Raw genomic sequence first — 13,210 nt, 5'->3', positions numbered from 1 at the left:
GGAAATTAAAATATGTTATTACTCACCAGATGATAGGGAACACACCGTACTTGAAAGATATTAACAAATACAATTAGGTTTTGTGTTAGAAAACATATATCAATGAACGAAATGTTTACTTTTGGTAGTAAAAAAAACTTCTTTTGTCCATGGAACTTCCACTTTGCAGTAAATCAAACCGAAACTACGACTAGAGCTACTTAGCAGCTTTCTCTACAGTCTACTTCAGTTTCAGTCCTCTAGGTAGCAGCAAAAATTAAAAAAACAAAAAATGTTCAAAGGTACACTATGCTAAATGTACAACAGTCTCCCCTACACACTGTTGTTTTTCAGAGGTACTAGGAGTCTGTCGAGTCACTACACACTGATAAGCAACGTAGTCCTTGCAAAACAGGTTCGATGGTATGTACTGCAGGGAAAGAACAGTCGATGCCCATGCATTAAAACGTCATTTTCTCAGAACAGCTTATTTCCCCTAACCCTTCATATTAGTGACTTATCTGAACAACCAATAATGTCTATTAAATTCAATGCTGAAGTTCTGCAGTTGAGAGTACCATAAAACAAAATACAGTTATTACTATAATCTTTTCGCTGTAAGAAAAATCCTAACGTAAACAATAGCACGTGACTGAAATGAGGCTTCATTGGCTGATGTTTGGCCCCTTAGATTCTCAGTACGTGTTCCCGCCTACTGTTGTACATTCTGTTTCATGTTAAACATTTCCCGTTACTCTTCAAGTAGGCCTAACCTCACTACTATGCATTCGTTTGCTTAGGAAACATTTACTTTATAATTACTGTAATTAAAACTCACTTAGCTTATTATATACATTTAAGACTATTTGTTTTTCTCCGCTTTTGAGAGGGTTTCCACTCTTATGTTTAATAACCACACACCGAGGATGCATAAGCCATACTTCAGTACCACGTGCTTACGTGAACAACTACGAGCTCAAGTGACGCCAGCTTGTTACAAGAACAGACTACCTTGGTATTACTGTTGGTATTCATCTGCGTTCATAGTACATAACAAAATTAATATAAAAGTAGCTTTTCTTTTACATATTGTTTTACATATGAGTGAAGTTATGTGTTTCATTGTATTAACAACTAGAATTCAATTTTTTATTTTTAAATATTACAAGTTTATGGTTTCCAAATATGAACTATATTTTCCTGCGTCATGTGAGTGTTTCGACTGGGAGCCAATCACGAGTATGACAGCAACGTGCTTGTGTTTACATTAGTCAACAGTGACATGCACCAAACAAAAATATTTCTCACCTGTGTTTGCGAGATCGATCACGGGATCTGGTGGAGGTTGAGGTGGGAACTGCATCTGAGGCTGCAATGGTGTGACAGGCTGACGCCACGCAGTCTGCATTCCACTGCTTGTGGCGAACACAGGAGAAACTATTTGGATTTCCAGGCCGCCGGCTGTTAGCATGTACTGAGGAGGCGCAGACCAGCGGCTGTTGGGATGGGAAGAAACACACTGTAGAGAGGAGAAAAAGAGAAGAGAACCCTGTGTAGTCACATCACATCTTCTGTCTTGCTCACAGGGTGGGCAGCTTGTTTCCTACCCCAGGGCAACAAGCAGCACTACAGTAAATGTATAAAACTGCACTAAAGCGCTTTCAGAATAACAAGGCACATGATAGTAGAGTGGTGTTGCCTAGTTAATCATCACTAGTCTACTGATATGCCATGCATTACTTTCCTTCTCGTGCACACAATGGGTAGTAAGAATAAAACTTAAGTACTTTCTCAAGGTTTATACTTTTGAGTATGAGCACTTCTTGTGATTATATACTCGTAACCACTAGAACATACTCATATTCGTAAGAATAAAGACATTCTACCTAACGCGAAGATATACTCATCTCTACAGTCTTCTTGATCGTTTAAAAGTTAGTATGTACTCGTGTTATCTATACTCTTTGACCACATTGCACCATGATGCTCAGTTTTTTTTATAGACTTTCACATGCTATCCGCATGCTGTAGTGGTTTGTGTTTTGCTTTTTATAAATGAATAAATAAATAATTAAATAAATAAGTAAGTAAATAAATAGATAAGTAAATAAATAAACTAACAAATAAGTAGGCCCTAAATAAATAAATAAATGAATAAATAAATAAACATGAAAGAGAGAGTGAATCAGATAAGTGACGTTAATAAACAGGAAACAAGAAAATAGTACTGGGAAATCGTCATTACGGGATGTTGGATAGAGATTACAATCCATTTCTAGAATTCCAGTTATGCTAATTCTATTTTTTATTATTATAGAGAGTTTTATATATATAATTTAAAGTTACAAGTAATTGCATTTTGCAATTCAAATTTTACAAAATAAACTGTAATTGTTAATTATATTTAACAATACAATCTAACCTTATAATTTGATAGCCATTCATATTTTTATAGGTTATGTTTTTTTATGAAGAACAAATAAGTGTTTAACCAATTTCACATTTACTTTTGTGAAGCGTAAAAGGCTTCTGGAGTTCATGTTTTTTTCCTATATTTTTCCATGACGTACTACATCGTTCATAAATTCTGCCATTTTTTTTCTTATTTAACTTTAAACCGAACACAAATCAACAAATATTCAGAATTGAGCCTGCTACAAACCATACTCAGAATAACATGAGAACGAACTTATAAATATGAGAATATACTAGCTTTTATTCTTATCAAGCTTGAGTATATATTCTGTACAAGATGGACACTTGAGTATATTCTACTATGCTTCCATGTTATGAGTATGTAATCAAAAATGAGAAGGTACTCAAATGTTTTTATTCTTACTAAGAAGAGTATATACTAAAAAAAAAGTTCAGTATATACTATATACTCATGTTTATTCTTATCACGGTATATTTCTGGCCAGGGATGAATTTTAATCTATGTCATTCTTTAAAGCTAAAAAATCTGAAACTGACTGTACAAGAACAGAATTCGTATGTCAACTGGCCCACATATTATCCACCCTCCAACACAATATATTTTGCTTCGAAGTCCCTCTCTGTAAACAGTAATAGATTTACTTTTTCAATTTCAGGAGTAGATTGTTTTCTGTGGTGTTATGTCTACTGAACAATAATACTTAACATAACAATGTCTCTTAAAGGAACTGCAAGTGGCTCTGGTGTTTTCTCTATTATATACAAAAGGAAAGTTCTACACTCACAGGCGAGCAGTATGGTATTGTGTGGAAAATTTAATAATTTATAATACAATTTATTGAGTTACAGTTTTCATATTCACTTCTGTACAACTACTTTCACTCATAGGCTTATATTGTCACAGACCACAGCCATAATAAGAGTCTGGACTTCTAAGTGGGTATAAGCAAGAGGATTAATTTCAATTAAACCAGAAAGCTTAATTTTAACAAAGAAGACTCTAATGTTCAGTTTTAATACGCATACTAAATTACGTAGGTACACATAGATACGCTACAGTATGTGGCATTATTGCCAAATTCGCAACTTAACCCTACAAATACATTATCTCCTTTTTTCTCTGAAGAAATAAACAGCAAGTCTTGACATTTCAGTAACTTTTGAGTTTATAGTTTTTCAGCAGGCGAGGAAAAAAAAACACACACACAGAGGCACTATCTCTCTCATTAATGAAGTAAATTTCTACATATCGACCAATTTATTTCACTCTTCCAAGATCTACTGATTTATTAACGAAAAAAAATAATAATAAAAATTGGGATAAAAATGATTTCAGTAATAAATATTTTAAAACAACAATGAAGAAGCAGGTCATCTGCACTGCACAATGCAGCGACTGACATTTTCTTTGTCTCTGTCTTTCATTTACGCACCATGTGTCAACACTGTCTACTGCTGTGAGCACTCTGCTGATCTAGCCATATGCCTTCCCATTCTTAAAGCACTTTAGTAAAATATAGTGTTACTAAAAATAATAGTATTTCCTACAACAACAAAATAATATATTATGCAACAATCATAATAATAGCTCTTCAGACACGAGTATGAAGTTAAAATGCATAATAATAATAATAATAATAATAATAATAATAATAATAATAATAATAATAATAATAATAATAATAATAATAATAATAATATCCATTTTATGAGATATATTAAAAGTATTTATTTCAGTCACTGACTTCACAGCATATGTTTACGGTATTAAACCTTGCATTACATGTTTAAAGAACGTATGAACGTTTTCGTTGGACTACGCCATCATCAACAGATACGACATACATTTCAGCAATATCAATAATCTCTACATAATCTCTACACATACAATACACATTTACTGGCATGCAAAATAAAACATACTAAAAACCAACATGGCAACATGGTTATAATACACACCGACATTCTTGTATGACTGCTCTTATTATCAATTAATTAAAATACACGTGTAATTTGCAAAATATATATGTTTGCAAGTCTTCACACATGGAATAATGAAGTAACATCACAGTCTACTATATACAGTCGCGAAGCTTGAGGTGTTTTTTTGCAAATCTCGTGATAAAGCGCTCCAAGCGGTTAGCAACTAGAAACAATAGACTGTCCATGATCGACTTTGGACTGTGTCGTATTTCTATCGAGTGCTAGCTCGTTGCGTGTTTCACATTGGTGCTTGTGAAATGTTCGTTATTGGTTATAATGAAAATGTCAATGGCTAAAATATAATAATTGGAATAATAATATGGGACAAGGAGGAGACGTTTGTAGTGCTATAAACTGTAGCAACAGTAAGCGAAAGAGGCCAGAGTTATCCTTTTTCCGATTTCCGAAAGATTCAGAAAGGTTCCTGGGTTTCCACAAGAATGCTGTGCAGAAACAAAACTGTTAATTTGAAGTTCTTTGTGACTGTTAGAATACATTATATCCTTAAATTTCACAATGAAATGTTTCAGTCTAACCGAAAGGACATTAGATACCGGTTAGGCTGCTAAATTTCCAGAGAAATAAAGGTTAGGTCTACTTTTTTTTTTCAGAGGATATATTTTTAATTGTAGCTATTAATTTTGTTATTATTTTTATGTGTTATTTTACTAAAGGCGTAGAAAAATTAAGTTTGTTTTAATGAAATTTATTGATCACGTTTTATTTTCAATTCTGGTGGGATTATTATTGCTTAGCCCTAATTTTTTTTTCAAAGGATATGTTTTTAATTATAGCTGTTAATTTTGTTGTTATTTTTATTTGTTGAGACGTAGAAAAAGTCTGTTACAATAAAATTTATTGATCACGTTTTATTTCCAATTCTGGTGTGATTATTATTGCTTAACCTCATCCCACTTTGTTAACTACCTAAGCCTACACTACAAGTACCGGTACACGTAAGTTACTCCATTAATTCATATTTCCATTATTATTGTTGTAAAGAGAAATGCAAATTAATATTTATTGGTTTCATAGTTAATTATCGCTATAATCTTGAATGAGTGAAGCTATTATAGTAAATTTCAGTTTGTTTTGCACAAACAAAAATTATATTAACTTATTTCTTGCAGGTATCTTCGAGTTTATGGTGGAATTTAATATACTTCATTAAAATAATAAATTAACTTTATGCATTTAATATTTCAATAATGGAAGGAAGGTGTTAATTTTTCCAAAAGAACACGACAACGAAAGTGTAACATATTTTGTCGGCTGCTAGGAGAGAGATCTGCGATGATGAGGCGATAGTAGCGATCCTAGTGGTGGGCAACTATCCATGTTTGCATTTTTACTACATATTGAGCTTCGCGACTGTATATAGTAGACTGTGGTAACATGATGTAAAAGGAATAAAAAATAAAATATAAAACTAAGGTAATTATGTATTATGAATGTGAAGAGTTGCAAATTACAGTATTTAATTATATTTATTATATCCATATTTCTGTTTCACAATAATGCACATATTTCAACCATTCAGAACGTGTGTATCATGGTGTGTGTCTCGTAATTTGTCTTGAATGGTTGAAATATGTGCATTATTGGGAAACAGAAATATGAATATAATAAATGTAATTAAATACTGTAATTTGCAACTCTTCACATTCATAATAGTTTAGTTTTATATTTTATTTTTTATTCCTTTTACATCATGTTACTTCATTATTCCATGTGTGAAGACTTGCAAACATAAATATTTTGCAACTTACACGTGTATTTTAATTAATTGATAATAAGGGCAGTCATACAAGAATGTCAGTGTGTATTATAACCATGTTGGTTTTTAGTATGTTTTATTTTGCATGTCATTAAATATGTATTGTATGTGTAGAGATTATGTAGAGATTATTGATATTGCTGAAATGTACGTCGTATCTGATGATGTTGGCATAATCCAACGAAAACGTTCATACGTCCTTTAAACATGTAATGCAAGGTTTAATACCTTAAACATATGCTGTGAAGTCAGTGACTGAAGTAAATACTTTTAATATACAATACAGACTTCTCTGAAAACTATAAAAATGAATTGCAAAACATTTTATGAGTGTTAAATATGCTGTTTTTCTACGACTAGTTGCGTAAGTAGTAGGTAAAAACTATACATTTAACTAGAAATGTTGAATTTTAATGCTATTCACAATATGGCTCTATCGACATACTCGTAGTCTGAAATAGTGGCAAACAAAACATTTTAAGCAATATTGTATGCCTAGTCATCATAACCAAGAAAATAAACAAATAGAAACAGTTTCGTTTTTGCAAGTTCGTGGTTTTTCAATCAATATTTAATTTTAAAATGTCTGATATGAGCGATATAGACAAAGTAGAAATAAGTTCAACACCTCCTGACATACTTATGAAGCTATGAACGTGAGTAATAATTTGTTACCTTAAAAATTAAGTTAATATTACTAATACATTACTTGTATATGAACAAGAAAAATGGTGCTGTAATTTTGTAAATCTTTACTATCAACATCTGAACAAAGTTTGTAAATTGTTCAAATAAATTTAATTGGAGATAGTTCCATATTGTCAACATCACTAACATTCAGCATTTCTAAACAAAATTAATCTGTACTGAAAGGAAAATCTGCATCAAAATGAACCTTAATTTTTTTAGTGCGGGAGTATGTGTAATTTCTGATATAAATAATGTTTGAAAGCAATAGCCAATTATAGTGACTGATGAAACTGTGTTCACCATTTAAGGGAACGAACAAGTGAAAAATGTGGAAAAATGGAAAAAAATACAAATTTTTGTTTTTATGTTCATAATTTTATTTAAACCTTCTACTTTCATAATATGGCCTCATTTTTTATTTGGGAGCCCTTTAAACCGTGTCACATGACGTTTAAATGTCTGCTTGCACGTGCTTCGTTGCCCTTTAAACGAGCTGTCAGCTCTAAAGTTTATGTTGAGCTTTGTAATTTGAATAAAGCGGGCTAGTTTTTTTTCTGGTGTGTATCTAGTGAAATTAAGTTTGTTGTCACTCCTGAATATACTATCAGCTTGCCTGTCAGCCCTGCAAATACTTCGTTTTGAAACTGAACGGCAAAATATTGTTTGTGGACCGTTTCTTCTCGAGTTTGTGCGTTTGTACGTGAATATTCATACTTGTTTTGCTGATTTCGTGTTATTTAGGATGTTATTAAAGTTTTACACTAATTTTGTATTCAATTAGTTGTATATATTTGTGTGAATAAGTTAGTATAAGTGCATTAGGTTAGGAATCGTCACAATAACATTCAAGACCACGTGTATAACTCAACATTTAGCATTTTAGGCATAGTTTTAGTTTTCTAAACATGAATAGACTAAGTGACATTCATAATAAGGGCAAGAAACGATCAAAATATGCTAATAGGGCTAAAAATTTAGCAAATATAAGGTGGAAGAATGCCAAAACTATTGTGGAATGTGTGCAACAAGAAAATGTGTTAGGCCTAGTTGGTGATAATGAAGATCAAGTGTCAAAAGAAACAAATAATAAACAAAGTGCTAGTGAGATAAAGTTGATAAAATATGGCAACTTGCAGGAGAATTCAAATATAAGTGCCCCCCAGTGTAGTGAAGACTACACATTAGTGCATGTAAGTTTGTGGAGTGAACTGTATAAAGGAGTAAAATGTGGTGAATGTGGAATGGATAGTGCAAAAGCTGAGCTTACTGAACCATCAGGCTTTGCATTTAAAGTGATAGTGAAGTGTTATAATTGCAACACAGTGTTGAATGAAATGTATACAAGCCCTAAGGTAGGTAACACTGAGTCAACTCGACCTCCCTTCGATGTAAATAGGAGAATGGTCAACGCCTTTGTTACCATGGGAAAAGGACACTCTGCTATGGAACAACATTGTATGGCTATGGGTATGGCAGGTTTGAGTTCACCATCCTTCAACTCTCATCTGATAAAACTGACGGAAGAAAACAAACTTGTTAGACAACATGTGTTGAGAAATGCTCACTCTGCAGTTAGACGAGCTCACATGGAAGTGGACAGTTCTATTAGTGATAGTGATGTTATAAATATTGGTGTGTCATACGATGGCACATGGATGAAGCGTGGACATACATCAAAGTATGGTTTAGGTTTAGTCATAGATATTTTAACAGGGCTAGTGTTAGATTTTGAAATAATGTCAAAATATTGCAGTACTTGTGAAAAGACAGAAAAAAAAATGGATGTTGCAAGTGACGAATATAAACAGTGGTATCAAAGTCACAAAGATGCTGGTGTTTGTGAGAAAAATTTTGATGGATCTTCAAATGCCATGGAGATGAAAGCTGCAGAAATTCTCTGGACCCGGTCCATTAGGTTGTGTAATATGAGGTACACAACCTTATTGTCTGACGGGGATGCAAAAACACACCATCACCTTCAGCAGCTTCAAGTTTATGGTGAAGGCATTGACATTAGAAAAGAAGAATGTGTGAACCACGTTGCTAAGAGAGTAGGTAAAGGTCTACAGAATATTGTTAGGGAATGGAGAGGGACAGATTCCTCAATCGGAGGCAAAAAAAAGGGAAGTCTGACTGCAGAAATGATACCTCGACTGCAAAATTACTACAGAAAGGCCATTATTGATAATATCCCCGATGTAAACAAGATGAAGAAAACCATCTATGCAACACTTGACCATGCAATGTCCACGGATGACAAGCCCCTGCATTCAAGATGCCCTAGTGGTGAAAAGTCATGGTGCTTCTTCAACCGGGCCATTGCGAAGCAAGAAGCTGTTCCGAAGCATGACTTGAAAACCATGAAGACAGTGTTGCGACCTGATGTTGTGGCTAAAATCATGCCAGTGTACTGTAGACTAGCTAGTGATGAACTTCTTAGCAAGTGCACTGCAGGAAAAACTCAAAATGTGAATGAAAGTGTTCATAGTGTGATATGGCGGAAGTGCCCAAAAGAAATTTTTGTATCAAAAAAAAAAACTTGAAGTGGCTGTTACTTCTGCTGTGACTGAATTTAACATGGGTTGTACAGCAAACATTTCCATGAGAGATTTAGTGTCAACAGTGAAATTATCTCCTGCAGCATACAAAATTGGCAATAGGAGAGACAAGCGTCGACTGCAGCAAGCGGCTACTTCAACCAGTGAGAACTTCAAAACAAGCAGGAAGAAGCTACGTTTGTCAAAAAGTGTCACTGAAAGTAGGAAAAAGCAGCAGGAGGGGTCAACATATCAGGCAGGAGGGTTTTAAGCAATTTCCATAATGTGTAAGTACTCAAACATAGTGTTGTACTTTAAAACTTGATTTTCTCCCTTTTAAATTTTATTACATTTTAACATGTTCAAATTGCTCCATATGATGCATTTCTTAACCAATAGTGATGAAATTTTTACCACAAGCCCACATTACCTAAAGGAAAAAGACTGTCACATGGATTTTTAAAATATTTATTATTTGCCAAGATATAAATTGATTAAGATGCATGAAATTAATTTTTTTCTTTAAATTGGCACTCACCCAGTTTTGAATTTTTTTCTCAGTAACTAAGAAGTGCTAACTAAAAATCATGTGATAGATGTTTTATTATTGTTAGAGGAACTGTTCTATATATTTTTTAAATTCATAATGTTAAGCGTTCATCATGCAGCATTTTTTAAATATTAATTAGTATTAATTGGTAAATAATTAATTTCTTCAAAACTAATTAAGATACATTGATGAAATTTATAGGGATGTTTTAAATACATATCAGCACTCTGTGGTAAAAATTTCAGTCCATTAGCATCACAAATGCATAATTTGAATATTTCACCTGTTCATTCCCTTAATTGACGAAGTTCGGGCCATTCATACTACTGGTACAGCTTGCACTAAAGGGATGGCTTCAGTAGGTGATGCTAGCTTTGCAAAAAGTTCAAATAAATGATTCCAAACATTATTTACAAATAGCATGTGTGCTTCACTAGACTCATTCTCCAGTTCTCCTCTGTTAGATTTCAGTATTGGGAATAAGGCCTTAAAACTGTGTTACAGACAACAAATCCACTGAAGTATACCCTGTCTCATTTTTAACTTTTAATAACTTATCTAAAAATTCGGTCCCTGACCATAACAATAGACTAATACGTCACTATAAACACCACAGTCTATTATCTCTACAGCACTATAGACAACACACGGTAATACAACACTATAATTATCACATCACCATAAAAACAGCAGGCTGACATCTATGGCACTATAAAAACCACAGCATAATACCTATAGCACCACAATAACCACACAGTAACAGCTACAGCACTATAAAAACTATAGGGTAATACCTACAGCACTATAAAAACCACAAGGTAACACCTACAACACTATAAAAACTACAGGGTAACACCTACAACACTATAAAAACTACAGGGTAATACTTATAGCAATATAATAATCCACAATATAACACCTACAGCACTATAAAAAGTACAGGGTAATACTTATAGCAATATAATAATCTACAAGATAACACCTACAACACTATAAAAACTACAGGGTAATACTTATAGCAATATAATAATCCACAATATAACACCTACAGCACTATAAAAACTACAGGGTAATACTTATAGCAATATAATAATCCACAATATAACACCTACAGCACTATAAAAAGTACAGGGTAATACTTATAGCAATATAATAATCTACAAGATAACACCTACAACACTATAAAAACTACAGGGTAATACTTATAGCAATATAATAATCCACAATATAACACCTACAGCACTATAAAAACTACAGGGTAATACTTATAGCAATATAATAATCTACAAGATAACACCTACAACACTATAAAAACTACAGGGTAATACTTATAGCAATATAATAATCCACAATATAACACCTACAGCACTATAAAAAGTACAGGGTAATACTTATAGCAATATAATAATCTACAAGATAACACCTACAACACTATAAAAACTACAGGGTAATACTTATAGCAATATAATAATCCACAATATAACACCTACAGCACTATAAAAACTACAGGGTAATACTTATAGCAATATAATAATCCACAATATAACACCTACAGCACTATAAAAAGTACAGGGTAATACTTATAGCAATATAATAATCTACAATATAACACCTACAACACTATAAAAACTACAGGGTAATACTTATAGCAATATAATAATCCACAATATAACACCTACAGCACTATAAAAAGTACAGGGTAATACTTATAGCAATATAATAATCTACAAGATAACACCTACAACACTATAAAAACTACAGGGTAATACTTATAGCAATATAATAATCCACAATATAACACCTACAGCACTATAAAAACTACAGGGTAATACTTATAGCAATATAATAATCCACAATATAACACCTACAGCACTATAAAAACCACAAGGTAACACCTACAGCACTATAAAAACCACAAGGTAACACCTACAGCACTATAAAAATCACAAGGTAACACCTACAGCACTATAAAAACCACAAGGTAACACCTACAGCACTATAAAAACCACAAGGTAACACCTACAGCACTATAAAAACCACAAGGTAACACCTACAGCACTATAAAAATCACAAGGTAACACCTACAGCACTATAAAAACCACAGGGTAATACTTATAGCAATATAATAATCCACAAGATAACACCTACAGCACTATAAAAACCACAGGGTAACACCTACAGCACTATAAAAACCACAGGGTAATACTTATAGCAATATAATAATCCACAAGGTAACACGTACAGCACTATAAAAACTACAGGGTAATACTTATAGCAATATAATAATCCACAAGATAACACCTACAGCACTATAAAAACCACAGGGTAACACCTACAGCACTATAAAAATCACAAGGTAACACCTACAGCACTATAAAAACCACAGGGTAACACCTACAGCACTATAAAAACCACAGGGTAACACCTACAGCACTATAAAAACCACAAGGTAACACCTACAGCACTATAAAAATCACAAGGTAACACCTACAGCACTATAAAAACCACAGGGTAATACTTATAGCAATATAATAATCCACAAGATAACACCTACAGCACTATAAAAACCACAGGGTAACACCTACAGCACTATAAAAACCACAAGGTAACACCTACAGCACTATAAAAATCACAAGGTAACACCTACAGCACTATAAAAACCACAGGGTAACACCTACAGCACTATAAAAACCACAGGGTAACACCTACAGCACTATAAAAACCACAGGGTAACACCTACAGCACTATAAAAACCACAGTGTAACACCTACAGCACTATAAAAACCACAGGGTAACACCTACAGCACTATAAAAACCACAAGGTAACACCTACAGCACTATAAAAACCACAGGGTAACACCTACAGCACTATAAAAACCACAAGGTAACACGTACAGCACTATAAAAACTACAGGGTAATACTTATAGCAATATAATAATCCACAAGATAACACCTACAGCACTATAAAAACCACAGGGTAACACCTACAGCACTATAAAAACCACAGGGTAACACCTACAGTACTATAAAAACCACAGGGTAACACCTACAGCACTATAAAAACCACAGGGTAACACCTACAGCACTATAAAAACCACAGGGTAACACCTACAGCACTATAAAAACCACAGGGTAACACCTACAGCACTATAAAAACCACAAGGTAACACCTACAGCACTATAAAAATCACAAGGTAACACCTACAGCACTATAAAAACCACAGGGTAACACCTACAGCACTATAAAAACCACAGGG

The 13,210-nt window shown here is 33.2% G+C and overlaps 1 protein-coding gene across 6 annotated transcripts in view; it reads right to left on the bottom strand.

The window, feature by feature from the left end:
* LOC138698600 (uncharacterized) overlaps positions 1-13,210 on the bottom strand; it is a 101,306-nt gene that overhangs the window by 65,861 nt on the left and 22,235 nt on the right. For all 6 annotated transcript variants that reach the window (XM_069824639.1, XM_069824638.1, XM_069824637.1 and 3 more), the window contains one exon: positions 1,288-1,475. In XM_069824639.1, coding sequence (XP_069680740.1) covers positions 1,288-1,475 — 188 coding nt within the window. The remainder of the gene's footprint in view (positions 1-1,287; positions 1,476-13,210) is intronic.

The sequence above is a fragment of the Periplaneta americana genome, chromosome 4 (genome assembly GCF_040183065.1).
Source record: "Periplaneta americana isolate PAMFEO1 chromosome 4, P.americana_PAMFEO1_priV1, whole genome shotgun sequence".
Lineage (NCBI taxonomy): Eukaryota > Metazoa > Arthropoda > Insecta > Blattodea > Blattidae > Periplaneta > Periplaneta americana.
Note: the sequence above shows the minus strand (reverse complement) of the source record. Positions and strands in the feature narration are given on the sequence as shown.